The 27733-nt window shown below is 41.8% G+C and overlaps 3 protein-coding genes and 1 long non-coding RNA gene across 4 annotated transcripts; 2 read left to right on the forward strand and 2 right to left on the reverse strand.

Annotated features, from left to right (window-relative positions):
• Positions 1-2574: 2574 nt before the first annotated feature.
• On the reverse strand, positions 2575-5498 carry zgc:194621 (uncharacterized protein LOC795037 homolog). Its single transcript, XM_044105194.1, has 5 exons — positions 4981-5498; positions 3455-3513; positions 3299-3382; positions 3147-3223; positions 2575-2731 (listed from the first exon to the last, which is right to left on the reverse strand). The coding sequence occupies exons 1-5, from the start codon at positions 5319-5321 to the stop codon at positions 2687-2689; spliced, it is 606 nt and encodes a 201-aa protein (XP_043961129.1). The 5' UTR covers positions 5322-5498; the 3' UTR covers positions 2575-2686.
• Positions 5499-8062: 2564 nt separating this feature from the next.
• Positions 8063-19819, forward strand: LOC122824647 (flocculation protein FLO11-like). Its single transcript, XM_044105509.1, has 7 exons — positions 8063-8771; positions 14044-14593; positions 16619-16771; positions 17566-17661; positions 17787-17994; positions 18632-19695; positions 19811-19819. The coding sequence occupies exons 2-7, from the start codon at positions 14060-14062 to the stop codon at positions 19817-19819; spliced, it is 2064 nt and encodes a 687-aa protein (XP_043961444.1). The 5' UTR covers positions 8063-8771; positions 14044-14059.
• LOC122824419 (polyhomeotic-like protein 2) lies at positions 19733-27220 on the forward strand. Its single transcript, XM_044105093.1, has 7 exons — positions 19733-20752; positions 22215-22546; positions 22982-23147; positions 23241-23352; positions 24054-24174; positions 24966-25284; positions 26403-27220. Exons 1-7 carry the CDS (start codon positions 20575-20577, stop codon positions 26555-26557), a joined length of 1383 nt encoding a protein of 460 aa, XP_043961028.1. The 5' UTR covers positions 19733-20574; the 3' UTR covers positions 26558-27220.
• LOC122824490 lies at positions 24151-26458 on the reverse strand. Its single transcript, XR_006369510.1, has 3 exons — positions 26372-26458; positions 24382-24513; positions 24151-24230 (listed from the first exon to the last, which is right to left on the reverse strand). It is a non-coding gene; the product is annotated as an uncharacterized LOC122824490 (long non-coding RNA).
• Positions 27221-27733: the final 513 nt, after the last annotated feature.

The raw sequence follows: 27733 nt of genomic DNA on the forward strand, positions 1-27733 counted from the left end.
GTTTTAGTTTAACTTCTTAAGAGTCAAAATTCTGAATTAATACTTCAAAATATGAAGTAAAAAAAGTTCTAATAACAAAAATTACTACAGTTATGTTCACTACTTATTACTAACATTATGAATTATAGTAACATTATCAAAGCACATCAGATCAAAACATCTGAAATAAAAATGTCACATTTTTTGTGGTCCTAATTGTCTTCCGTAGGACAGACCAAAAAGAATCAGAGATTTTAATCTCCATCTACTTTCCTTCATCAAATAAATGCTTTCGTAAATTAAAATCAGACAAAAGATTAAATTAAAACATCAAATGTTTTCTTAATTAAATACATTTTCTAAGATGCATTGTGAATAAAAATCCCAACAAAATAAGAGAGAAGTCAGGATGAGAAATAATCTTTATTCTTGTCTTTAAAGTTCTTTGCATTGCTGCTGGAAAAAGTAAACTTGAAAATTATGTTTTGCATCTCAATATCACATCACAAGACAGGAAAGATCCGTAATCAAACAGATAATTACTGCAGAGATTTCAGAAACAGAAGCTTTTAGATGGTGAAGCATCTACAATATTAAAAGTAATTAAAATTAATATTAATTCAATTCTTAATTTAAGAATGGCTTATTTTAAAAAATACTGAAAATATTTTTCTTTTTTTCTCAACTTATAACTCCACAAAATTCATTACCGTTGTTATTTACATTTCTTTTAGCGATACTTTTGATCACAATTCATCTGTGGCTGCAGATTACAGATTTATTAGCTGGAACAAAAAAATAAGTTCTATGCTTTTAATAAGATCAGTTGGAGATTATTAAAAATCTTTAACCAGATGGTCAAAAAAAAATAAGGCAGATTGCAGTAGATAAAAAACAATAATAAAAAACAGAGCCTCTCTCCTGCGTGTCATCTTTCTGACGTTACAAAGAAAGATGAGCCTGAACGCACCATCCGCTTTACAGGAAGGTTTAGCGCTAAAGACTACAAACATGGCCGCGCGTTTGTTCCTGTTCAGAAGTCTTTAAGATATCTGACGCATGCGCAGATCTACAGTTTCGTTCTCGACGTGACATTTAAATTATGCATACCAGAGGCAGAAGCACGACTCTGACATTTAGCTCGGTTTGCTTTTAATCTGTTCATTTCCGTCTGGTGAAAACAACTCAAACGTAAAAAGCAAAAAATAATTTAAACTAAAACAATTTTTAAAAATCATCTTCCGCTCCTGTCAAACTCCCGCAGTTTAACTGCGACATTAATGCGCAGCTGTGATTCTAAAGTCCACAGACGGAGGATTAAATTAGGAGGGTTTTATTGTGATTTTCTATAAAGAACCAAATGTTCTTTTAACTCCAGCGATGCGTGATCATCATCATCATCATCATCATCATCATCATCATCATCATCATCATCATGCTCTCCACCCAGACTCTTCCTCTGTTTCAGGCAGAACGCGCCCTCTGATGGCGGAAAGCAGAACTACAGAAACTCTGGCTGCTGACAGAAAAACAGGAGCACATTTCCACCAACAAACCCTCAGAAATTTAGAGATTATTCTCAGAAACTTTCTAGAAAAAACGTGGAAATTTATAAGCTTGAAAAGTTAAAAACTTACTAGAAAAAAAAATTAAAAGAATAAAAAATAAGGACATTGTGAGATTAATCTGAGAAAATTCCAAGAAAACATTTGGAAATATCAGAGTATGAAAAGTCAAAAATTTTCTAGAGAAAACAAAACACTTTTTAGATAAATCTCAGAAATTTGCTAGAAAAAAGGGACATTTCAGAGCTTAAAAATTTTCTAGAGAAAAAAACAACTCAAACTTTGAAATGAATCAGAAGTTTCTAGAAATGACAGAAGTAGAAAAATATTCACTTTTGAAACTCAGAAATTGTCTTTTTTTGTTTCTATAAATTTACTTAGATTATTCTCAAAATTTCTGAGTTGTTTTTTTTCTTTTTTGTAGAAATGTACCCCTTTTTATTTTTATTTTTCTTCAGTGGCTCTAATATCCTGTTTTAGGACATCAGTGGAGACAAGAGACTGTCAGATATTTTCAACTTGGAATAAAAACAAGAATTATTCTTTGAATAAATTATAATAAATAACTTCTAAGAAATATTCAAAGTTATGTTTATTTTAAAATTTGTTCTGCTTTAAGTCCCATCCATCCATCCATCCATCCATCCATCCATCCATCCATCCATCCATTTCTTTAGTATTTTTTAAATGGTTCAATAAACCTCTTTCTGTCCATTCATTGAATAAAATGCTGTTTTATTTCCTCTTTTTAAACTTTATTTCTTCTATAATATTAATTTATATACAAACACAAAATACAGAGAACACATTTAAACAAAATATGATCCATGCAGAGTGATAAACACACCAGCTGTTGCAAGTTTTACTGACTAAATGCAGAATTTAAAATGCTTAAAAGTTTCCATCCTCCATCAGGAAACAACCTGAACAATGGCAAAGTATGGTGGTGGCAGCATCATGCTGAGGGATATTCCACCGTCAGCTGCACTGTTGAAAGTTGTTTGATGTGTAATAATTGAACTCATAAATGTTCAGGTGAATAATTTAATGATTAAAACGGATATTCCTGCTGATGGATGGAAACGCTTTGTGTTCAGCAGGAGTTGAGCTGCCAGCTGAGGCCAGTAGGAGGCGCTGTCAGGTCACCTGGTCAGGACCGGAGTTTCCTCCACCAGCTGCTTCCTCACCTGGAACACAAGCAGGACAGGAAGTGAAGATCTGCACTTCCTGGATGGATTCAGCATCTTAAATGTCAGACACACTAACTGATGTAAATATTAAAATTCATTTCACATTTCAGGAACATGGGAAGTATTTAAGAAGTTTTCACAGTTATAAATATTTACTTCAGAAACTTAGAAACGGGAATCAGATAAAATAATCAATTAGTGACCAAAAGCAAATAATTTGGCATTAAAACTAGATTCTAAATGAAAAGTTTGACTTTTTTCAGGTTTTTTTAATGCATTTCTGACATATTATCAGATACAAACAGTGAGATTCAGGAGTTTGAGGTTAAACCAGATAATGGAGACGTTTTGTTGCCTTCTGTGAATCAGAGGGTTTTGCCACGCCCCCTGCAGGACGCTCCAGGTGTCACACCTGTTTCTGTTTCGTCTTGGCTCGCATCATTTCCTGTTGCTGCTTCAGCCTCACTTCCTCCAGACTCATGCAGCCGCCTGCGAACGCAGCACAAAGCGCAGTCAGAGAGGCGGCCGTGAACGCACCGCCTGCGAGGCGTTCGGGTGTCTCACCGACGCTGCTGGGGTGTATGGAGACGTAGGCCATGGCTCTGCTCAGGCGCAGCTCCTCCAGAGCGGCTAGCTCCGCCTCCGCCTCTGCTCAGCCAATCAGACGGCAGAGATTACTCAGAGTGTCAGTGAAACTCAGAGGGTCAACAGGAAACTCACTTTTCTGGATTTCTCTCCGTTTCTTTGGGTTTGGAGGGATGACAGTGAACGCCTTGTGACTGAAACACAAAGAAGGTTTAAACAAGAGGCTGAAAACATTAAAACCCAAACGAACCCGATTATTTTCAAATGATCCGGCTCTTTGCCCAGGGCGGCATGTCAACAGGGAGAGGCAGGATCCATCAGTGAAGCTCTGGATGATTTTTGTTTTGCTTTAATGTGTTTATCATGAACAATGGCACATAGATGAGAAATACAAAGTGTAAAAAACTACAACCTGATTTGAAGTTAGCGTATGTAAGGCTTTTCTGTTTTTAACGACGTCATTAATCTCGTATTATCTCAACATTATTCTTGTAATATTGTTACTTTAATCTTGTATTATTTTGACTTTGTTCTCGTAATACTACAACTTTATTTTCATACTATTTGAACTTTATTCTTACTGATGGAAAGTGATGATCTGGTCATCATCCTGAGTTCACCTGCAGAAACTTTGTTTACCTGAAAAGAAAATTTTATAGCAAATCCGTCAAAGATCCATCAAATATATCCCGGATGGTTTATTCCTTCTGTCGCGTTGATTCACTTTTCAGGAGAGTTTGTTGTGCAGAAGCGGCCATGTTTTGCCAGACTGCAGCAGCTTCTCTGCAGTGATTGGAACCCTGCTGGGATTAACCTGCAGCAGATGGAGACGAAGCCTCTGGCAGCGGCGGAGGGATATTTCAGGATCGCCCGGCGTTTCACAGCAGGGAGCACGAAAAGTCTCCAACCACAAACAGGCAGCCATGATGCCGTTCTGAACAAAACCAGCAATTCATTCAATAAACTGAAACTGGATTTTTTTATTTCTGGATTTCAGATCTAAAATCAAACAATGAGCATCATAAATATTTAGAAGAAAGACGACAAAAACATTTGAAAAGTAAAAAGTTTCTGTCTGTTTTTTACAGCATGAATTAAGAATTTAAACAAGAGAATAATAAAATAAACAGATTCATTTAAAACCAAAAAACATGTTTAGAGGAAATAAAAGACAATAAGTTAATATTTATTAAATTTGGATTTAATTTGTAAATTTCTGATGTCACCACTTTATTTTCATGCAAAAATAATAAAAATAAAAATAAAATTACTTTGACTGAGGATGTTATTTTAGGAAGGTAATATTAGAAATAGATCATATTTTCTCTCTGTGTTTAATAAAGAAACTTTTGTTTTCATCCCAGAGTTCAGAGCAGGAATGGCGTCCTGGTTAAGCCCCTCCTCCTGCCGCCCTCCAACCAATCAAAATGCAACAATATTCAGTTTGTTTCATTATTATTATTTTTTATTTGTAGCAGAAACAGGTCATATTTTCTCACAGTTATCAACAACAACTGAACAGAATCTCACTAAAATGTCAGAAACAAGCTTGGTTATTTTCTAGTTCTTAAGCGCCCCTCCCTTACTGATGCCGCCCTGGTTAACTGCCCTTACAGAACCCATAAAACACTGACTGAACGCACTGACTCCGCTGTGCTCACCTCTGGATCGCGGGCCTCCCGTCGGGCCCGGGGCCCCGCTTCTCCCTCAGACCCGGACACCCGGCGCCTTCCCGGGCGTCCGGCTGCCTCACGGAGCTTCTGGCCCTGCGGCGCTCCGGCTCGGTTCTGGGTTTGGCTGCTGCTGGTTTGGGGGCAGCGGATGAGGACCTGGCCCTCGGTTTGGGCCCCTGGGTCCCCGCCGCTGCCGCCGGGCCCCTCTTGTCCCGCGGCCGCGCGCTCCGGCCGCTGCGCGCCGCCCGCGGCTCCGCTGTCGGCCTCGCCGCTCGGCTTCCCTTCGACGCCTCCGCCGGTTTGGGCTTCACGATCAGCGTTGAAGGCATTTCTAACTGGAGACTTTTAGTTCGAGTCCAACTCCTGATCTGCTGCGGAGATTCTTCATCTTCCTCATCTTCCTCACTACGTAACCCTAAAACAACAAACAAAAACAAACAAATAAATCTTTCAACTTTTTTTTCCTCTCTAGATCCGGTTGCTATGGAGCTGGCTCCTTGGCAACTACAGTCAATCTCCACAAGCTGTACCAGAAATGGTATTATTAAGACTTTCATAATAAAAGCATCCATGCTCTGTCAAACCTGCAAATTTTGAGGAGAAATGAAAAAACGCTCTGATCTGATCAAATTGGATTTTGTGGCTAAAATTAAGAAAATATGACAAAACATCCTACCAAACTTTGAAAAAACAAACATCCAAAACAATATTCAATTCAATTAATTTAAAAACTACATTATTTGTGCCAAAAGCCTCTGCTGATCCGCCTCCTTTGCTTTTGCTGCTGCTCTTTAAATCTGGATATAGAGTTAGGAAGATGTTGGAGTTGGGGTCACGACCCCTGCTGATGCATGGAAGAGATGGTTTGACCTCCTTCTCTTGGCAACCCAATAAATTTATTCTGTTTATTTATCTGTTTGTTTGTTTGTTTATTATTGTGTCATTTCTTTGGTTTTCAGTTTTTGTATAATCTACAGTTTAATTTGAAATTTCCTGTCCATCAGAACAATGAGCTGTATTGGTGATAAAACATCTCTTCTTATTGAAGGTCTTTATTTTCTTAAAAACATTTTATTTTGAAGGACCGGTGGCCGTATTTCCGGTGAACCTGAGTGGCTGCGCAGCCGCAGATTAGATGACGCAGCGAGTCTCTGCAGGTGGTTGTTGGCTCACCTGTCGGAGGATCATCGGATTACTGACACGCGACCCCGGTCGGGTCACAGGAGCGCATGCGCAGCCAAACAGCCTGAAACCGTTTCAAGCGGCCATGTTTTCCTGGAAGCTCAGGTTTCTTTCTGAGCTTCTGTTTTCATGTTTCCTCTCATTTCAAATCAGTTGCAGGTTTTTAAATGTTGAGCTTGCAGCTTTAAAAACATCCTGTTTGTTTAAAGTATATTAAAAACAAACAGGATGCTTTAACTCATTCATTTAACTCAGATCAGGATTGATTTAATTCATATCCAAAAGTTAATTTTATAGGCAACTTTTGAACTTTTTCTAACAAAAACATAAAATGCATTGCAATGTAAATAAAGATAGAAAAGGGAAAACAAGTTTGAGTCATAATAAAGATTTAAAATGTTGTTTCTTGTCACTTCATGGAGAGAAAGATTGGATTATTCATTCTGTAAAATATGGATTTCTGTTTAAAATAATCCTGATTTCAATCATCTGAGGTATTTTATATTATAAAAAATCTTCAAAACTTAACAGGACAGTTAATCTGCTGGCAGGGAAAATGAAAGGAGATTTTTATTTGATATCAATAAAATAACGTTTTGTAAATAATAAACTATTATTCAAATTGACTGATTGTTATCCTGAAATAAGTTTTGTTTCTGTTTTATCAGGTGATATCTGCCGGTTTATTATTCAAATAAAAGCAGAACCATCTGCTGCACATTAACAGAAACAACTGAATCCAGTATGTAAAGTTTCTCTATCAAGATAAAGAAGCAGCTTCGCAGAAAGAGCGATGCATCATGGGAAACAGGATGCACCGGTCGGGCCCAGAGGCTCACCTGCTGAAACCTTCACCAAAATCCACAGACGGCTTTTCTGTCAGATAAACTCAATTTAATTCATATAAAATGTTCTGGAAACTAAAACTGGACGGAAAAGCAGCAAAAGTCCAAAGAAAAGTTCAGAACTTTAGAAACTTTCTGCAACATGATGAAAATTACCACGTTGTTTCCCATTGAAAATAATTAAAAAGTGAATAATTTTACTGTAAATCTTTAATTTTTGTTATTTAAACATGCAGTGTTTTCATGAAACTAAACATTTATTGTAAACGTTGAAAACTGTCTCAGATATTTTTGTCAATAAAACAAAGTATTAAGTTTTCTTTTCTTTTTTGTTGGTTTAGAAAATGTGTTTAGTCTAATCTCAGCAACAAAATCAAGAAGTTTCTTCTAAACTTCCTGCTTCCAGAAAACTTTTACTGCTAACTAAAAGATTTCTGGATGTTTGTGGCCCAGTCAAAGTAAAAAGAAAAAGTGGCTCATAAAAGAAAAAATATTTGTGTTGTTCTGAACATTTTCTGTTTATTTGGATCAACTCCACTTGCAGCTACTGCAGTCAGGGCCACAAAAAATTATTCCAAGGGTCACAGGCTTCATCCCCCACAGCCCCCCCCCCCCTTCAGCTGAGCTGAGCTCAGTGAAACGCTGCTAAAAACGTTTGTTATGATGTAAATCACTGTGAAATGCCTGGCTGCTGAAATGAGCCGTACACATTGAATTTGATTGATTGATTGATTGATTGATTGATTGATTGATTGATTGATTGATTGATTGATTGATTGATTGATTAAAGGGTTACTAGAGGAGCCATGTTGGGTTGAGTTCCAGGAGGCGGAGCTTCAGAAGGAGCAGGAGTTTTTAAAGAGACAGAGACCCGATTTCAATGCTTTAAATTGAAAAATCTGATTTTTTGAAGTGTATGCAGCATTTTACTCATTTATAGTAATTGTTCTATAAAATGCACATGTGGCTGGAGAACACGTGTTACTGGCCCTTTAACTGTTTATTACTCATTCATTAACAGGTTATTCCCGCTCTGACTCTGTGGTTCGGGTTCTGGCTGTGCTGTGAGTGACTCGGGTCCAGCTGTAGTTCGGCTGTAGTTCGGCTGTCCTCCAGCAGGTCCAGCAGCAGCAGCAGCAGCGTGTTCCGGTCCTCCTGGGCTCTGTGTGGTGCTGTCTCTCCGCTCTCCCTCAGCACTCCGCCTCCATCGCCTCCACCAGCAGCGGACTGATCAGGCCCTCACAGCCGCTATCGGTGGCCCCCAGCCGGGCTCGTTTCCAGCCGCAGACCCCGGCAGGTGAGACTGCTGCTGGTTCCCCGGAGACCCGCGGGGCCCCCCCCCGAACCCCCCATCTGGAGGCCAGAGTCACGGACCGCTCCGCGGGGAACGAACCGGGGCTGTGATGAAACCATAAACAGAGTGCGCCACGCACGCTCACACGCACACGGACAGCACAACCGGGCCCGGACCGCGCTTGAACTTGGCCCCCCCTGTGTGGGTGCAGGGGCCGCGGAAGCATCGGCCCTCCGCGGCGCTTCGGGGACGGTATTGTCTGCAGAAGGCTGACGCGCTGTTCGCGGCGGCCCCTGCGCTGTCAGACGAGGAAGTGAAGCTTCATACACGCCCATCGGATCCAGCCGAGGCAGCGGAGAGCCGTTCATCAGATAACAGCCGCGGGATTGATCAACATGCGCTCCGCTTCTGATGGAGAGCTGCGGGGATAAGCTGCGCCACGACGCCGTTTTCCGCAGGTAGGTGAGCGGAGCGCGTTACGCAGAGCGCCGGACGGCTCCGGCGTCAGACTCAGCGCCGTGAAGGCCTGGCTCCATCTTTTTCTCGGTCTTTTTCTGATAGTCACATGCATGCTCTCTGGCCTAACTGTCACAGCGTGCGTGAAAGCGGGGCTGCGGGGCCAGATGTCGGCATCTGGAGCGGCACCTGTCTGCCTGGGGACGGGCTGGACCGAACGGAGCCCAGGCTGCGCGTATTGCTCACATTTGGACCCGAACCCGAGTTTTCACCCATCTGGGGATCTTTAGCTGAGTCTCCAGCGTGCGGAGCGACCACAGGTTTCACCTGTTCACCAATTCCTCACAAAATCCCAAATTATGGGCATTAATGTGACATTTGAAAGCAAAATATGTCAAATTTATTGGAATATTTTCAGTGATTTAGTTCTTCAGTTAGGAATAAATCCAAACTGCATAGAAAAACAGAGTAGAATAGAGTAGAAATAGACACAATAGAAGCATGAAAATAAAGATTATTGGAAAAGCAACCAGATTAATAAAACAGCGAGATGATATAACACAATGTGCAGTTATTAGAAATAATTATGTCATAACCCAATAAATGTGCAACTGGTTTGTTTGTTGTTTTTGAAATAAATGTACAGAATGTGGATGTGCTTAAAGCTTTAAAATGTTTGATGACAACATGCAGGATGTAAACACTTTGGTTGAGAGCTGATAGTGAATGAAAAAATAAAAACAACAATAATTCACGTGTATAAAGCAAAGTATTAAAATAATTGTTTGAATGAATGTGAACTGATCCGCAGCTCAAATCATCTCAGTTTTAGATTTTATTCAAATGTTTTAACTCCCAAAAGTTCATATGGTTCCAATTCCGATCTTTTCACATCCCAAAAATCCGATCTGAGTTATTTCCACATGTTGAACTGAATCATATCCGACTGCTTTCATGACGCATTTTATCGAAGTCTGACGTCATTTACGTGACACAAGCGTCATAATTCTGACTAAAAGGAGTCAGACAAGTAAATCTGGAGGTAAAAATAATGTATTAATTAGATTTATGAACTTCTAGAGGGATATTTGTTTATAAATACAGCGGACCGCAACGGCCAGTGGTTGCCATGGTTACCCACATTTGTTAACATTAGCAGCATTTTAGCAGCATCCACAAGAGTTGACCGTCGCAGCTTAATAAAGTAGCTACGTTATGCTTCCAAACTGAGAGGAGTGACCCGTTGGTGACCAGACGCCTCACAGTCCGTTGAGTTTGACAGAGAAAATGGCGCCGGACGTTTTTCACCAGCAATCAACCGTTTTATTCACGGTAATCTCTTAATGAGACGTGCAGTTCCGATGAGCCAGATGTAGCTGCAGCCAACATCTGGAGTTAAAATGCAGCAGGTTGAACCGGAGATGGTGCTAAAATAAAACCTCTGACATCTTCAGGAGCGCCAGGTGAAGTGATCTGGCGCAAATTGAAATGTATTTTATTTGCCTAAATGTAAATAGTCTAGCAGGTAAAATAGGACATTCTTCTGCAGAGAACAATTTTAAATCGTAAATTGCCACCGTTTTTTCAAATTAGTTTTCCAACTCCTCTTCATTGTCAGATATCTGTTTATATATTATAGCCTATATTACATATTTCTAACGTGTATTTTTGTAATTTCTGTTTATTATGACGTGCTGCTGCCTTTCTTGGCCAGGTCCCTCCAGTGAAAGCGATATTGGTCTCAATGGGGTTTTATCTGGTTTAATAAAAACCTTTCATTAAGACATGCGCAGTAGGGTAGCTGTTCCCTCAACGTGACGTCAACTGACAAAAGCCGCAGTTAATTCTCCACTAAGAGCCATAAATGTAGTTGTGCTTCATTTTCATCCGCTTCCTTCTTCTGGTTTTGATATTTTGATGGTTGAACGAATATTAAAATCGATCCAAAGATGGCGGCGTCCATTATTACTTCCGTAAACAAACCACTGCTGTGTGACGTCAACGTTCTTCTTCTGGGTCGTAAAGCGTTCACACAGAAGACCGATTGGGTCTCATTTAATTAATACAGTAATAAACAAAGGATTTCTTTGAGAAATCGGAATTGAATTGTGTGAAAAGATAGATAGATAGATAGATAGATAGATAGATAGATAGATAGATAGATAGATAGATAGACAGACAGACAGACAGACAGACAGACAGACAGACAGACAGACAGACAGATAGATAGATAGATAGATAGAAACCTGCTGAATCAACGTGTTGCTTGTTGTTGCAGCAACACATCAGACCAGCTCATTGCAGAGCCAGGCCGGAGAACAGGAAGTGGTAAAAGCTTCACAGGTGACACAGAGGTGTTACAACTGTTTCAGAAACTTCTCCTTTGCAGAGAACCGTGTTTATTATCAGGTTTGTTTTTTTTTAGCTCTAATCAGTTGGAAATTGCCATAGAAATCCATGTTTGATTCAAAGTTCAGGAACTGATTAACACCACTAATGAGCTGGTGGTTTTAGCTCAGTACTGCTACTTTAATGAGTTGTTGAACAACTCTGCCAATACCACATGTCAAAACAACAGCAGTAAAACAAAAGGAGCAGAGGTGACATGCACCAGTGATGTTTCCTGTTCAGTTTGGTCCATCTGAGCTCAGACTCAAATTCAGACGGTTCACTATCACGGCTTTCATCTTGGGGCCGCTGTGTCTTAGCGCTAACCGCTAACTGTTTCATACCTGCAGCATCACAACTGCTGGGTCATAGAGACGAGTCCAGCTAGTCTGAGCTAAAACTGTAACACAACTGAAGGTGGAAACGCATAAATCAAAAGTTCTAGATGTAAAAATGCAAATTGTCTCTAAAATCAATGAAGTTGGTGGAAAACCTTCTGGGTTCAGGAACTGAGAGGAACTGTGAGGATACAGTGGATACTGGAGAGTTGTAGAATAAAAACGAGACAAATGAGTTTCTGGGTTTAAATGGATCCAGACACTCAGAACCAGGCGAAAGAAACCGAACAGGAATCAAACCAAACTAAAAAAAAAGAGCCGATTCTCCCATCTTTCCTCCTCCTGGTAAAACTCTGAAGTTAGTTTTCTATCTGTGTGAACGTCGATCATGTGAACACAAAGCTTCACATCCTAAACTCCTGATCTGCACCAAGAGGAAATAAACGCTTCAGAGACGATGATCAAACAGGCTTCAAATGTTTCCGCTGCACCAACGATTTAAATCATCAATCATAACAAATCGATTATTCAGATAATTGTCAACTAATTTAGTAATCAATTAATCAGTAACTGGAGAACACAGACTCTAAAAACAACATATTCAGAGCAGTATTTAAACCAAAACTGTAAAATAAATATAAACATTTTGCATTTAAGACAAAAATAATCCCAATATCATCAGAAAGATCGGAGCTCTTCACATGTTGACGTTTCAAACTCTTCTTTGAAAGAGGAACTGCTGCAGAATTTTAATTTAATTTCAGCCTCTTTGTGTAGAAACATGATTATCCAGATATAAAATATGAAAGTAATCAGAGAATTATTTATAAAAAAACCAGAAATGGATTAAAATTTTTTGAATTTTTCTGAATGAGGGAAGCCAGTTTTTCTTCTAGCCAGACAGCGATGGATTAGATATGTAAACAGGGAGGGAGGCGAGTGACACGGTCGGCTTGGTGACACCCGACACCGTCAGTGTAAAGGTTCTGGGTCGCAGCCAGAGGACCGGTTCACCCCACGCTGTGAAAAACCAGAACAGCAGTGACACAGCATGTCAGGTGGTTTTATTTGGGTCCATTTCCATCACGTTTTTACTACGATTTACGACAAAAATAGATTAAATCAGACAGTAACCAACAGGAAATCCAATATGTGGTGAAAAATAAACAACCTGCAGGAAGGAAGGAGCTGCAGTAACAGATCATCGATGTTTGATCTGGAGCATAAAGGTGTTAACATATCAGCAACTGCTGCTGCTTATCAATCTAGGAGGAGTTATAAACAGGGCCAGGACCTTAAAACATTAATACAATATTATATTGTTTTAACATTTTTTATTTATTTTTTTTCTCCCCCCCACCAGGGGGTCCTTTTTGTGGGCTCTAGTGTCCCTTTTTTCATAGTAGGCTGACAGGAAAGGGGGAAGGACAAGGGGGGAAGACATGCGGCAAATGTCATCGGGTCCGGGAATCGAACCCACGACAGCCGTGTCGAGGACTGAAGGCCTCCAAACGTGGGGCGCGCTAACCTCTACGCCACCAGAGCATGCCCCTGTTTTAACATTTTTAGTGCAATTATTTGCATCTTTTGTACAGACTGGAACCTTTGTATTTCTGGTACTTTTGTAAATCTGATGCACATCTGCAAACAGCAGCGATGGAAGAGTCTCCTCTCGACCAGCTGGGGTTAATTTCTGCCTCTGAACGATCTGATTGGACGCTGGAAAAGAATACTGCTGTGGTCAAGTTGTGCTAAAATCAGCTAGCCTGTCAGCAAAGCCTAAAGTAGCATCTCAATGCTAAACCTGTAGCAGCTAGCGCTAATATTAGCATCCGCAGCCCTTATTTCTAAAGAAGCTCCAGCAGTGATCAGAAGTTTCTGAAACTCTGGAAAGATGAACAGAGAGAATAAAACTGAAACAATCTGATTGTTTCAACCATCTATAAAACTATAAACATCTTTGTTGTTGAGCTCATCAGTTTATTTATTCAATAATTTACCAAAAAAAGGGTTTTTGAATTGGAAAAGTTTATTTTTGTCAATATATAGTTTTCAATTCAAATGTAATTACCTTAATACAGAAGTTGATTAAACATTTTAATCGAGTCCCACCACTAGTTTTAAAACAATTCGCTGAACAACGGGGTGCACTTACTTTGTTTAGACTTTTTGATTCGGACAACCAACGACTTATTTATTAGTTGTTTTAATTCCTGATTCTCAGGTGTGAAAAGACAAACTAATAGTCTGTAGATTAGTGGTGGACACAATTCCACTGCTGCGCTAATAGCGGAGCTAACATTTTCTTTAGCGCTTTAGCATTTTGCTTTCTTTAAAGACCTTTAGCGCAGTTAGCTTCCCCTAAATTAATTTTTCTGGGGTCTTTATAGAGTCTTATATAAGTGAAGATAAGAAAGTTTATTGGTTATGTTTTAGCTGAAGATGTCTGCAGGTGTGAATCTGACGGTTTATGGTTTCAGGGTTAGCGATGCTAACATGCTAGCTAGCAGTTCCCAGTTTGGCTAAAACGTGTTTCTGTTTGTCTCAGTTTGTTTCAGCGTTGAATGATGGACAAAGAGCTGGTTCAGCAGAGCCAATCAGAACAGGCCGCCAATGGCCCCGCCCCCTACACGCCCACCACCCCGACCCCCCCACGGCTCATCCCCAACCCCATGCTCCTGGACTCGCCCACCCCCACACTGACTCCCACCACCGCCTCCCCTCCTCCCCCCCTGACCCCCGCCCCCTCCGTCTCCTCGGCCCACGGACCGAAGGCGGCGTCGGGGGGCGGAGCCTCGTCCCCTCACATCCTCATCCCGGCTCCGCCTAAACTCACCTCCACGGCGGCCCCCACGCTGCGCACCTACTCCCGCTCCATCCTGCCCTCCCCGGCCTCCAAGGCGCCTCCTTCCTCCTCCTCTGTTGTCACGGCGACCGCAGCTTCACCCGTGGCCTCGTCTTCGTCGGCTGCAACACACGGCGGCACCACGACCTCCACCAAGACGTCCAGCGGCCTGACCAATGGGAACGCCCGGGGGGGGCCCACCTCCCCGCCCATCACGCCGTTTCACACCCCGGCCAGCCCGCCGGGCCGCCAGGTGAGTCCTGCACCTGAGGAGGAGGAGAATCTGTGAAGGATGTTCTAGATTTAGAGGTGAAGAGGGAGGAACCCGCCTGGTTCAGAGTTAAAGTTTAAACTAATAGCTGACTGAGCAGCAGCTAACGATTATTTCAATTATCAATTAATTTATCAATTATTCTGATGGATAATCGAACAAAAATAGATTTTTCATTTAGGCACTAATTGAGCTTTTAGACAATATTAGAAATACATTAAAAGATTCAAATAAAAATGATAATTTTAATTTCTTTCTTAATGACACAACAAACATTTATTACTTGATTATTCTGCAGATTAATCAATTATTTTAAAAAAAGAATTGTTGTGGGCGTGCCGTGGTGGCATAGTGGCCCTGAGTCCTCGACGTGGCCGGCGCTGGTTCGATTCCCAGACCAGACGATATTTTCTGCATGTCTTCCTCTCTTCCCTGTCAGTTTACTGTCATATCAGAAACATTAAAGCCACAAAAAAAAACCTGGAGGGTAAAAAAAATGAACTGTCAAGTTCTGGTGATTTTTCATTTAGTCACATAATCCTTTTGTTCAACATTAATGCATTAAAAGAAGCAAATAAATAATAAAATAAACATTATTTAATTATTCAGAGTATTAGTTGATGGTGGCGACTCACACAGTCTTTATTAGATGGAGATAAATTTATTTTATTAATGAAACCAAAGATCATCTTTTCATCTGTTCCTGGTTCTTTGGACCGGTGCTGTTTGTCGGTCCAAAGACTCTTTTTTTATTTTTCTTGACATGAAAAATTCCAACATTTTTTCAGTTTCTGATCCAGAGGAAGAAAAACCGAGACGTTTTCCACCAGTGGCAGGATTTGGGTTTTTGACAAACAGAACATGGATGAAAGTTTCCAAGGATTCAAACAGAAAAAAATCTTCAGCAAAGAAAAATGAAGAATTAAAATATTTAAGCCTCAATAGTTTGTGTTTAATTATAAGTTTATGTTAAATTTAGAGATAAAGAACTGATCATCTCCCTGTTTCTGCAGTCTGAATCCTGTCTGCAGAACAGGAAGTGATGCGTTCAGGCGCCGGTCAGAGCGGCTGCTCTGAGGTTTCATCTCACAGCTTCAGCATCACATTTAGTTTTTACTCTGCCAACAAAATGCAGCTGAAATGTGAGAGAGGCACCGACGGAAAAGACGTTTACATCTGGAAATCCTCTCAAAATGCAGAAACAAACCATTTTTATTCCTACGTTTTTTTACTTTTGAACAGTTATTCAGTTTATTTATATCACACTAATTCATAACAGAGATCGTCTCAAAGCATTTTACAGAAAAACTCATTTCAAATGGCTCTCAAATGCATCCCAGTTGATGAACATTGAGACTTTCTATTTGCAACCATAATTTCCTTACAGTGGAAAATGTTTAGTACAAGACAAAGTATCTTTATTTTTATAACGAAGTTGGCATGTATTTATGCTAAAATCAAACATCAGTGATAAGGAGCAGGAGTGGCTCATCGGGGTTTTAATGTAATCACAACATCGTGACTCGTTACCAAACGGCTCCAGGCAGCAGAAACAAAACGGCGTCAGTGAGAACCAGGTTTGGTGGGATTGGAGTCAACAACTCCTGGTTTTTAGAAAGTCTCTTAAAAAAACAGATTTTCTGGACTAAATCCACATGTTGCTAAATGGATTTATTTATGATCTGATTCATATTTAAAGTTCACAGCGACCCGATCCGGACCAGAACCACTGATTTAAATCCTGAATCGGTTCAAATCTTCAGTTTGCTGTTTTGTCTTTAGTTCTTTTAAAGTTTTGCAGTGAAACAAAGGTTGGGTAAAAGTGAGCAGTGGCGGTTAGCTTTGGGTTTTTCCAGGAAACTCGATGATTCACAGCAGAACTGATGATTCAGCTGTTTTTAATGAACATCAATTCACTAAATGTCTCAATTCTCATTAAAACGCAGCAGAATCTCCTGTTTTTTCTGACGTTTTCTCCTTTAATCTCATTCTTTGTCTTTGTTCCAGGCGCAGCAGCCTCATCCTGTGGGCACACCTGGTCTGGCACGAGCCAATCAGAACGCCTCACCTGTCAGGCAGAGGGTTTCCCAGCAGACTTTGCTCCTGGGGAAAAACCTCAAAGGGTCGGGGCAGGACCAGGTGCTGCTGAGAGCTCAGATGGTAAACACACACACACACACACACACACACACACACACACACACACACACACACACACACACACATTTTTAAGATCAGATTAAGATCGTCATGCTTTTGAAAACAAAAGTGTTTCAAGTAAATCCTCATTTTTGGCACAAAAGTAATTATATTATTATAATTATATTTAATGCAGTGACACAGTGGGAACCCCAAGGGGGGGCTGGGGGGGCCGGGGGGGCCATGGCCTCTTGTTGAAATAAATACAATTATTTATTTTAATCTTCTCTTATTAGCTCTGGTTCCCTAAAGTTTTTCCTGGCCTGGTCTGATCACACTGATGTCTTTCCTTTTGTTAAATTATTCAAAAGATGCAAGTAAAGTTTATGTTAGCAGTAAATATATTCAGGTGGTTGATGCCGGTGAGATTTTAATATTGGGTATATTCTGCAGTTTCTAAGAACATTATTGAAGCCATTTTAGGTCCATGCAGCTAAGAACAGGAGAACATTTCAGACAAAGAAACTCAAACGTTTTCATATTAAACTCAAACATTTCTTGATAAAAGGTCTACATTTCTGAGTTTGAAAAGTGTAAAATTTACTGGAAAATACTCAGAAATTTAGAGATTGACTTTATAAAAGTTCTAGAAAGTTTGAGATTAATTAAAAGTTTTCTCCTTTTTTCTAATAACCTGCTGTAGATTAAACTGAGAGGAAATGATTTCATTTTTCACTGATGCTCAGCTCTGCCTTCCTGCTCTCCTCCCTGTATTTCCTCCTCGTTTTCTTCTGCCTCCTCTGATTTCCTCGCAGCTCATTCTTACTTCTGCTATGCGACCTGCACAGCCGCCCTCTTCCTCCTCCTCCTCTTCCTCCTCCGTCCCCTCCTCTAACCCCGCCTCCGCCCAGGTGAGCCTGCTGGATCTTTATGCTTTCCTTTGACTAGCAGCAGCTTCAGTCGTAAGGTTGCCCGGTAACCGTTGCTAAGCAGCGGTCGGTCCCTCACCATGGTTTCTCTCCCGGTTCCCCTGCAGCTCCAGAGCCTCACCTTGAGGCCTCCTCCCCCCGGGACCCTCACCATCCCCCCGTCCCTGCGGCTGAAGCCGCCCTCCTCGGCGCCGCCGCTCCTCTCTCGGCCCGGCGCCCCCGTCTTCCCCCCGCTCAGGCCGCGACCGCAGCCCAGCGCCACGGCAACCGAGGGCCCGACCACGCCCGGCCGCCATCTTTCCGTTCCGCCTCCAAGTAAGGCTTCGTGTTCCTTATAAAATACATGATTTAGTTTATGTTTTGTCAATTTACATAAACTTTTATCTTTATTGAGGTGTTTTTAAAGCAACATGGGCGAATAAAACATCACATTCCTGTTAATCTGATATATTATATTTACTCCTTACTGAAGTTTTAACAGTAAATCTGTTGGAACAAGAACAAACTAAACTTTTACAATTTCTTTATATTTTTGACAGAAGATTTTGATTCAAGCAGTTTTTCTTATTTTATCTTTTAATTTAAACTGTATACAACTGAAGACAAATGAAGACATTTTATAAAACATTTATAAAACTTTACTAAAACTTCTCGAAGACCCAGTGAGTCTTTACCAACAGTAGATGGCCTCCACTTGCCAAAACGTCACCAGGACGTCACAAAGACCTCATCAAGACTTTTGAAAGACGGCACACATTCTTCTTATATTCTTACATCATAGCTGGGTCTTTATCCTGAGTGAAAGAGGTTTTTAGGTTTTAAGTTTTCTGCAGAATCATGACGTAATAAATCAGAAAACGAACCTCCATAGCCACAGTAAACTTCAAGTCTAAATCATGCCTTGTTTAAAATGTTCATGTTGACATGAGTTCCTCCTCTTTGCTTCTTCCAGCTCTCTACTCTCCGGTCCGGGCCGTCCCTCTGCGACCCAGGCTTCACTCTCCCAGCAGTCACAGAGCAACAATCCCTCGACAATCTCTCCACCCCATCGCTGCGGCTCCCTCCAGCCAGGTCACATCTGTCAGTAAACAGCTGACTGGGCTGAAGAGTTCTCCGTTAACTCAAACCGTTCTGGGTCCAAGCCCGTCCCAACACAGCCCGTTATCTTCCTCCAACCACTTTGAGCGCTCACCGTCTGCAGCGCGGCAGCTACAGATGATCGCCCTTTCCTCCAGTCAGCAGCCACAGGCGGTAACGTACGTCCACCCTGCGGTCCAGTCCAAGCCCGCCGAGATGCCTGAGCGTTCCAGCCAATCAAAGAAGACTGCAAACAAGGACGACTTGAATCCTCTTCTTTTGAACCCCTCTGCTTTGCCTTCTGCTCAATCTCACACACAAACTTTGACCAAGAAGAGAGAGCAGAAGGAGAGTGAAGATCAAGGAGCCATAAGCCGAGGAGTGAGACCAGGAATCAGAGAGGAACGGAGCGCCGGTAAAGACCTCCAGGTGGAGAAAAATGTCCAAACAGAGACGATAAAGCAGGAGAAGCTCACAGATACGGAGCAGGAACCTGAATCGGATCAGATGGAGGTAAAAGAAGACCAGAGAGACAGAGAGAGGAGACAAACAGGAAAGAAAAGGAAACATGAGGAGGTGGAGGACGAGGGAGGAGATACTCCCATGGAAACATCAGACCAGCAGACCGGCCAGAACACAGAACCGGCTCCACATCCGGACACCGTTAAAGACTCCAGCAAGGGATCAAAACCCAAACTGGATCTCATTCCAGCACCAGTAAAAAGTCCATTCAAATCAACAGTTTCAGTCCAGAGTCCAGTAACAGAATCCGTTCCAGGTGAAAAACCAGTAACAAGTCCACTTCCTGTTAAACCTCCAGTAACAAGTCCACTTCCTGTTAAAGCTCCAGTAACAAGTCCACTTCCTGTTAAACCTCCAGTAACAAGTCCACTTCCTGTTAAAGCTCCAGTAACAAGTCCACTTCCTGTTAAACCTCCAGTAACAAGTCCACTTCCTGTTAAACCTCCAGTAACAAGTCCACTTCCTGTTAAAGCTCCAGTAACAAGTCCACTTCCTGTTAAACCTCCAGTAACAAGTCCACTTCCTGTTAAAGCTCCAGTAACAAGTCCACTTCCTGTTAAACCTCCAGTAACAAGTCCACTTCCTGTTAAAGCTCCAGTAACAAGTCCACTTCCTGTTAAACCTCCAGTAACAAGTCCACTTCCTGTTAAACCTCCAGTAACAAGTCCACTTCCTGTTAAAGCTCCAGTAACAAGTCCACTTCCTGTTAAACCTCCAGTAACAAGTCCACTTCCTGTTAAGGTTCCAGTAAAAGGACTGGTTTCCACTAAAACACTGGTAACAGGACTAGCACCAGTAAAAGGACCAGCTTCAACCCAACCTTCAGTAGCAGAACCAGTAACACCAGTACCAGGACCAGGTGCTGTGAAAACGTCGGTAAAAGGACCGGTTCCGACTAAAACCCAGGTGACAGGACCAGTTTCAGTCCAAACTCCAATAACTGGACCAGTCCCAGTCAAAACACCGGCAACAGAACCATCTTCAACCAAAACTCCAGTAACAGAACCAGTCCCAGTTAAAGCTCCTGCAACAGAACTGATTTCAACCCAAACACCAGTAACAGAACTGGTTCTGACCCGTAAACCAGTAACAGGACCAGTTCCGGTTAAATGTCCTGTAACAGAACTTGTTCTGACCCATAAACCAGTTACTGGACCAGTTCCAGTTAAAGCTCCTGCAACAGGACTAGTTTCAACCCAAACACCAGTAACAGAACTGGTTCTGACCCATAAACCAGTATCAGAAACTGTTCCAGTTAAATCTCCAGTAACAGAACTAGTTTCAACCCAAACGCCAATGAAAGGATTAGTTCTGACCCATAAACCAGTCCCAGGACCAGTTCTGGCCCAATCACCAGCAACAGGACCGGTTCCTGAGGTCCAAAGCCAGAGGCTGCCAGAACCTCAACGGGACCTTCAGCCCCACCAGGAGGACTTCTGTGAGAACATGTCGACCCAGTCCGACAATCAGTCAGGTATCTCCCAACACAGAACGTTCTGCTCAGTGATTCTACTCCATCATTGGATCAGACCGGGTCCGATTCTGGCCGCCAAACCAAAATATGATATAATCCTAGTAATCAGGATGTTTTCAAAGTCCGGTAGACTCGGTTTGTGGTTCGCTTTACAAATGATTCAAACCCTTTGAGCAGCCTGTTCCCCTCCTGGCCTGTGGGGGCGCTGCACCAAAAACCACTGGAGGAAACGACACAAAAACCTCAGAAAATTCCTCAGTGCTACTTCCTTCTTTACAAAATGGAAACAAAAGTTGCGCAGCGTCAGATTTTAGCCGCTGCAGGATTTCTCTTTGGCTTCAGCCAGAGGACGACTCATTTGGTCCTGCGCTGTGGTCCACTTCCTTCTTTAGGAGCACTTTCTGGTCCGCTTAGCATTCTCATATGCATTCAAACTGAACCAGAGTTCACTTCAACAAAACCAAACCAGAGTTTGATTAGCATTCACCAAACAAACTGGACTTTATAGACAGACGGACTGGAGTTGGATTAAATCGGATTATACTACCTTTAATCTCTAATCTCCATCGTCTCCATAGCGATCAGCTTTATGTCGTAGGAGAGTCAGATGCTTTCTAGCATTATCAAACAAGAGACAAAAGCCAGAAACTGGAGGTATCATAACCCATATTGGACTGAAATCCTCATTTAAACAACCAGGTTCCTGTCAGATTCAAAATGAATCCTGGCTGACAAATTTGTTTCAGTTCCTCTAAATGTGCAGAACAAACCAGATGAGTCAAGAGAAAAATTACATTTTGAGAACTGTGATGTTTTTTTTCCTCCAACATAAATTTAACCTAATCTCTTTGTTTATATTTGGTTCATAAATATTTACTGTAACGTTAAAACTGCCTGTTCTTGAACATTTTTCAGCTTCCTGCTTCTCCTGCAGTTTGGAAGAAATGAAAGTATCTGATTATAATTTGTCAAAAAAAGTTTTAAAATGTTGCCGTCTCTGAAGCTCCGTAGCTCAGGCTTTATTTACAGAAGAAACAACTTTTTAGTTCAAACTAGTCAATTAAAGTTAGACTTTATATGAGTTATCATTTTGATATCTTTTATTATTTGTAGTTTGAGTTTTAGGATTTATTTTAGATTTGGACTAAAATAAATAAATCACTGAGATTTTTTCTTTAAACTACATCGATGCCCAGATTCTCCTCTCTATATAAACAGTTCACATGCTTTGCACAGTGGTGCTGTGTGCTGCCCCTCGTGCCCCAGAAAGGAGGGAATCACCATAGAAACGAGTGACTCAGCGTTTTATTTAAGATTTGGGTCCTTTTGCAGTTTTATCACTGAAAATATTCAGATTCCTTCATATCATTTCATGAATTTCCCGTCTCAGGATGTTCTAGTTTTGTTCCTTCTTCGCTGTGACTCTGCAGATTGACCAGATTTCCGTTTCTTTTCCTCCCAGCGTTGTCCAGTCTCTCCTCCCAGTCTCCTCCCTCCTCCCCCTTCATCGCCTCCTCATCAGAGAACCCTCCCCCCCTGCTCCCTGCTCAGGACCCCCACCCCACCGACCTCAGTCTGCCGCCGCAGCACCAGGCGGCGAAGCCTGACGAAACGCCACCGGATTCCCATCATGCAGCAGAAGCCGAGGCCGAACCCATCTACCAATCAGACGATGAGTCTGAGAGCCAATCGCTGGGCGGCCCCTGGGAGATGAAGGCGTGGCCTGAGGGGCGACAGGTTCTGACTCACCTGGTGGAGGGCTTCGTCATCCAGGAGGGTCTGCAGCCGTTTCCTGTAAGAACCCAAAGAAACTGAACATTTCCACTCAGAAACCTTTTATGTGATAAGGGTCTAGTCAAAGTCCACTAAATCAATTATAGTCTAATCTCTTTCTTGGTTTTTGTTCTTTATATTTTTATATTACATCGTGTTTTTTATTTACATTTTAAAAATTACATTTTAGTTTATTTATTTTTTGCTCAGTAAATATAATTACATTTTAAGATTAATTTTATAAATGGAAACATTTATTTTTTTCCAGTCAGAGCTGGGTATTAAAATTTCCTGTTGGAGGCAGAATAACCAAATGTTTCCATAAATCTGCTTTATGTTTTATATTTATTCAGCTTTTATAAAGGTTCTGCTGAAGTTCTGCCGTAATGTCCTGGGTTCTTTTCTTCAGGAACAATAAGTGCTGAATATTAACCTGATGATTGTTCTGTGGTCCAGGTGAACCGATCCTCCCTGCTGGTTCCGGAGCAGGTGCCCAAACCCCAGGAAGTGAACGGGACCAACGGGAGGCCGGCGCTGCCCGCATCAGAACCCGTGAAGCCGACGGAGCCGTCCACAGACTCGGAGGAAGAGGACGGCGGAGACACCGGCGACCCGGGGAACAGTAAGGCTGAACGGAACCGCGTTCTGCAGGTCAGGCAGAACCGGGCGGAACCGGGCGGAACCGGGCTCACCCTGGCCGTGTTTGTTCCCTCAGAGTCGGGCCACAGAGACCGGACGGTGCTGCACTGTCAGTTCTGCGGGAAGCGAGGCCACGCCCACAACTTCATGCGCTCCAAACGGTTCTGCTCCACTTCCTGTGCTCGCGGGTGAGAACGGCTTCCTCTGTCTTCAGAACAGAACCAGATCGGTCCATTTCTTGGTCCATTTCAGGGCAGCAAAACTTAGAAATAATTTTTGAAGATTCCTGTCTCCAGACAGACTGTTTAGGAATCATTGATTGTTTTCTATTTTTTTGGACAAAGTTTTATCAGGATTGACCTGAAAATGAGCCACACTGATGGTGATAGTCAGCGCTAAGACCCGCCCCCTGGCTCTGATTGGTTGTTTCTAATTAGCAGTGGAAGAAACGGAAGTAGCTCCTTTTTTTCAATGTTTTTCTATCTCATGCCATACTTTGACCGTTTCAACAAATATGTGCAAAAAAATATTTTTTCTAAGTTACTGCAGCTTTATTTACCATTTTTATTTACTTAAGTTAATGAAAATATTTTCTCAATTTAGTTTTTTGTTACTTTGTGTGTTTTAGTTGAATATAACAAACCTGTTTCCATTTATTAAAAACTGTGTAAATCCTAAACGAAGTGAGTTCTGACCTTGGCTGCAGAGGTAGTGCTGCAGCCCCAGCAGCCCCAGCTGCTGCAGCAGCTGCTGCAGCGGCGGCGGCGCTGGCAGGATGTGGTTCTGTGGTACCAGAGAAGAGGCAAACATCTGGTTAATCCAGATCTGAGCCTGAATCAGAGCAGCAGAGCGACTCGTCCCTCACCGCGCCTCTGGCTTTCTCTTCCAGTTTCAACGTCCGGCTGACGAAGCGCCTGAGGGCCCTGAGCGCCGGCAGCCGGTCCGAGAGGCCCCGACCGGCTCTGAACCGGGCCGAGTCGGTACCGGGGAAACCTCTGCTGCTGCGCTTGGTAGGAACCTCATCCAGCCTCCATTCTGACATGACAACACACCTACATAAAAAATACTAAAATCAAAACGAGGAAAAGCAGAGAAACCTTTGGGTTACTACTACTGTCAAAAAACCAGGACACATAATAATTAGGCTGACATGAAATTATTTAATTTTCACCATTTTTCTATTTAGATCATAGATTAATCTTTGTTCAGATACTCACATCACCCACTGAGGTTCTCCAGTCCAGTTTACACCGAAAGCTTGACTCGGTCCAGACGGTAGAGACAGTGGAAAGATGGGAGGTTTGCGCCCTCTGGTGGTCAATGTAGCAATGACAGCCACTGTACTGGTCCTACGAATATTTTTAAAACTTTTTTGACTTTTTTTAAACACTTACAAGAAACATTCAAAATCTCTGTAATGTTTTATACAAAAATCAAAATTTAAATTCTTGCTATAGAAATCACTAAAAATGATTTTCCCATGTTTTTATCAGAACTTTTACATTTGTCTATTTTTTCCTTCACTTTTAACAGAAAACAACAAATAATAATTTACAAAAGATAAATGACTAAATATATGTAGAAATGTAAAGGAACGTTGTAATAATTGAATTTATAATATCACATTAAAAAACAAAATAATAATGCAAAAGATAAATTATAAAGTACCACATAAAAAGCTATTTTAAACATTGATTTTTGTGTTTATGGTTTGTTTAATTCTCATATTCCTTTCCATGGTAATTATGAACCATGTCACTATTTCTCCTCTAAAAATGTTTAATTAAATTGAAACCCGCAGCCCCGGGACCTCTGGAGCGCCGGGCGCCGCGAGAAAGACAGGAAGGAGAAGCCGGCGGCGGCGGAGCAGAAGGCCGAGGAGGAGGACGACCCGGGGGCGTCTCCGCACGGCTTTGCAGAGGCGGAGGACGACGACGACGACGGAGGAGAGGAGGATCCTGCTGTTGCCATGGCAGCCAGGATGGAGCGGCGGGCGGCGCGGCGCGCGCGCAGGGCGTCGGCGCCGGCCGTCACGGCCTCGACGCCGAGCACCACGTTCCGGCCCGCCCCGGCCCAGTGGAGCGTGGAGGAGGTGACGGCCTTCATCCACACGCTGCCGGGTGAGTCTCCGCCCGCAGGACAGGTGGATGTTATTGTTTACATACGGAAATGTCGCGCATGCGCACAATGGCAAAAGCGCTATTGTTTTAATTCCCATCTGTAGCCGCGATAGAACAATAAGATTAACAAACTTTGAGATGTAAGTATTATTGATTCAGTGCAGTGTGGCACAGCGGAGAAAAATAACAGATAAACAATTTAAGTGATAAAAATTAGCAAACATACTCTAAAAACTAATTAAAACTAATTATCACAATGAAATAAAACTAATCTAAAATGAAAAGCCCAGAGCTGATGGAACCCTGAGTCGCTTCCCGCCGCTCTGGAACCAGCGGCGTGATTTACACCAACATCAGCAGACGACGGCGACTCGGCTTCCCTGGATCCAATCATCCAATTAAACGTTTCACAAATCACAGAAACCATCAGCAGGCTGAGGCAACTTCTCTCTAACCACAAACTGTCGTTGAGCAACCGGAGAAACATCTGGAGGTGAAGGAAAAACCCTCAGGGAGAAAAACTGTGACGCCTCCAACCGTCTGCAGGTTCAGCAAACAGATTCATTTCCCTCTAAACGCTCCGGTTACAGAGAGGCAAACTGACGACACGCCTCCTTCATCATCATCATCATCATCATCATCATCATCATCATCCTCATCATCATCATCATCACACTGACGTTATAAAACTAAATAAAGTATTTATTAATTTCTAACGTAAAATGTCAGAGAAAAAATAAAGAATAAAACAAAAAGAAAACATTGTGATAAAATTGAGCCGTTATCAGCAGCCATAACTTGAGTTCACTCTGTTTTGTTGGTGTTCCCACACCATCATGCCTCCACCACCGTGCTTCTTCCTGCTGATTTCCTGTGTTGGTCCAAACATCTTTATTCACTTTGGTCTTCAAAAAACTATTTTACTTATCTTAGTCCTGCTGCCATCTTGTTTTTAGAGGCTTCTCTCCTGACCATTTATAAATTATTTAATAAATGAACAATTAACCAAACCAGCTGCTTGTCAGTTTTCCACACACGTTCTCAGCAGTTTGCATTAAGTTAGATGTAAATAAGCGGGTGTACTTACTTTGTGCTCATGGTGTGTGTTGCTCCGTCAGGCTGCGGCGACGTGGCCGAGGCCTTCAGGCTGCAGGAGATCGACGGCCAGGCTCTGCTGCTGCTGACCGAGGATCACCTGATGACCAGCATGAACATCAAACTGGGTCCAGCACTCAAGATCTGCGCTCACATCAACGCCCTGAAGAACCAGTGAGAGGACGGAGGCGAGCCCAGAGGCGAGCGCAGGGGGGGGGGCGGCGCTGAGGAGGCAATAAAGACGAGAAATCTGGAAACTTCGGGGTTGGTGTGCTTTCAAAGGACCGAAGCTGACACCAAGGATGACAGATCAAAGTCACAAAAAGAGGAAATTGTTGGTAATTTATAATTTATGATGTTGTGATGGAGGTGTGGCCTTAGCGGACCGGACCGGACCGGAGCAGAACCTCGTCTGTGTAGCAGGAAACCACGAGGAGTTTTGTACCTTTCTGTATATTTTACAAGCCACTGGAGAGTGTACATTTCAAACTATTTCATGAAGGATTTTCAACATTTAATATATGAAATTTGTCTATTTAGTTTTTTTAGAGCGTGACGTCAATGACAAATCTATCCCTGTAGCTAACATAACCAGTGTGTGTGTGTGTGTGTGTGAGAGACTCTGTGTGTGTGTGACTGAGTGTGTGTGTTAAAGGAAGAAGACGACAATAATCTGTAGTTTGAACGTCATTCATCAAAGTTTAATGTTTTCTATCAGGTTCTGGACAGAAACTCGTCTCGGTTCAAAGCGTCGCCATCAGGGTAGCGAGCAGCGTCTTCAGTCGTCACATTTTTATGATATCCTGCTTGAAATTATTTAATAAATAAACAATTAACCAAACCAGCTGCTTGTCTTCCTTCAGACCTCAGAGGTTAAATGGTGTAAATTAATTAGAAAAAATTAATTCATTTATAAAAGATAATAAAGTGTAAAAACATTTTATATGTAAAAGTTAATCAAATAAATTTTATTTTCCTGCTTTTTTATTTGTTCAATTTACATTTATTAATTCAGTTATCTGATTTTTATTATTTTCATTTTACTTTAACATTTTATTTATCATAAAATATTACATGATTATATTTTAAAATTGTTATTAATCTTTATGTTTGAACAGTTTGGATGTTATTTTAAGGAGTAAAATAGCATTAAAATATTTTTTTAGGGTGGACTGATTTTAAAACATCCAAATGTTGATTAATCTCAAAGTCTCAGAGTTTCTGGTGGATATTTCTCTTTTCTCTGGTTTAAAGCATCTGAAGGAACCTGATCAGGATTAATGTCTCTCAGTTCCTTCCTGAAGATGCAGCTCCTGACCTTTGCCCTCCAGATGTCTCGGATCAGCCGAGCCTG

Source organism: Gambusia affinis, linkage group LG21, assembly GCF_019740435.1.
Source record: "Gambusia affinis linkage group LG21, SWU_Gaff_1.0, whole genome shotgun sequence".
Lineage (NCBI taxonomy): Eukaryota > Metazoa > Chordata > Actinopteri > Cyprinodontiformes > Poeciliidae > Gambusia > Gambusia affinis.

What these genes read in the sequence shown, in the direction of transcription:
- zgc:194621 (XM_044105194.1), bottom strand. Translation starts at nt 5,321, where the DNA reads ATGCCTTCAACGCTGATCGTGAAGCCCAAACCGGCGGAGGCGTCGAAG. An exon ending in GGGAGGCCCGCGATCCAGAG is followed by an intron (nt 3,514 to 4,980) that starts GTGAGCACAGCG and finishes TTTGTGTTTCAG; the next exon opens with TCACAAGGCGTTCACTGTCA. An exon ending in CATACACCCCAGCAGCGTCG is followed by an intron (nt 3,224 to 3,298) that starts GTGAGACACCCG and finishes CTGCGTTCGCAG; the next exon opens with GCGGCTGCATGAGTCTGGAG.
- LOC122824419 (XM_044105093.1), top strand. Translation starts at nt 20,575, where the DNA reads ATGAAAGGATTAGTTCTGACCCATAAACCAGTCCCAGGACCAGTTCTG. An exon ending in TCCACTTCCTGTGCTCGCGG is followed by an intron (nt 23,353 to 24,053) that starts GTGAGAACGGCT and finishes TTTCTCTTCCAG; the next exon opens with TTTCAACGTCCGGCTGACGA. An exon ending in AACCTCTGCTGCTGCGCTTG is followed by an intron (nt 24,175 to 24,965) that starts GTAGGAACCTCA and finishes TGAAACCCGCAG; the next exon opens with CCCCGGGACCTCTGGAGCGC.
- LOC122824647 (XM_044105509.1), top strand. Translation starts at nt 14,060, where the DNA reads ATGATGGACAAAGAGCTGGTTCAGCAGAGCCAATCAGAACAGGCCGCC. An exon ending in CTAACCCCGCCTCCGCCCAG is followed by an intron (nt 17,662 to 17,786) that starts GTGAGCCTGCTG and finishes GTTCCCCTGCAG; the next exon opens with CTCCAGAGCCTCACCTTGAG. An exon ending in TCTTTCCGTTCCGCCTCCAA is followed by an intron (nt 17,995 to 18,631) that starts GTAAGGCTTCGT and finishes TGCTTCTTCCAG; the next exon opens with CTCTCTACTCTCCGGTCCGG.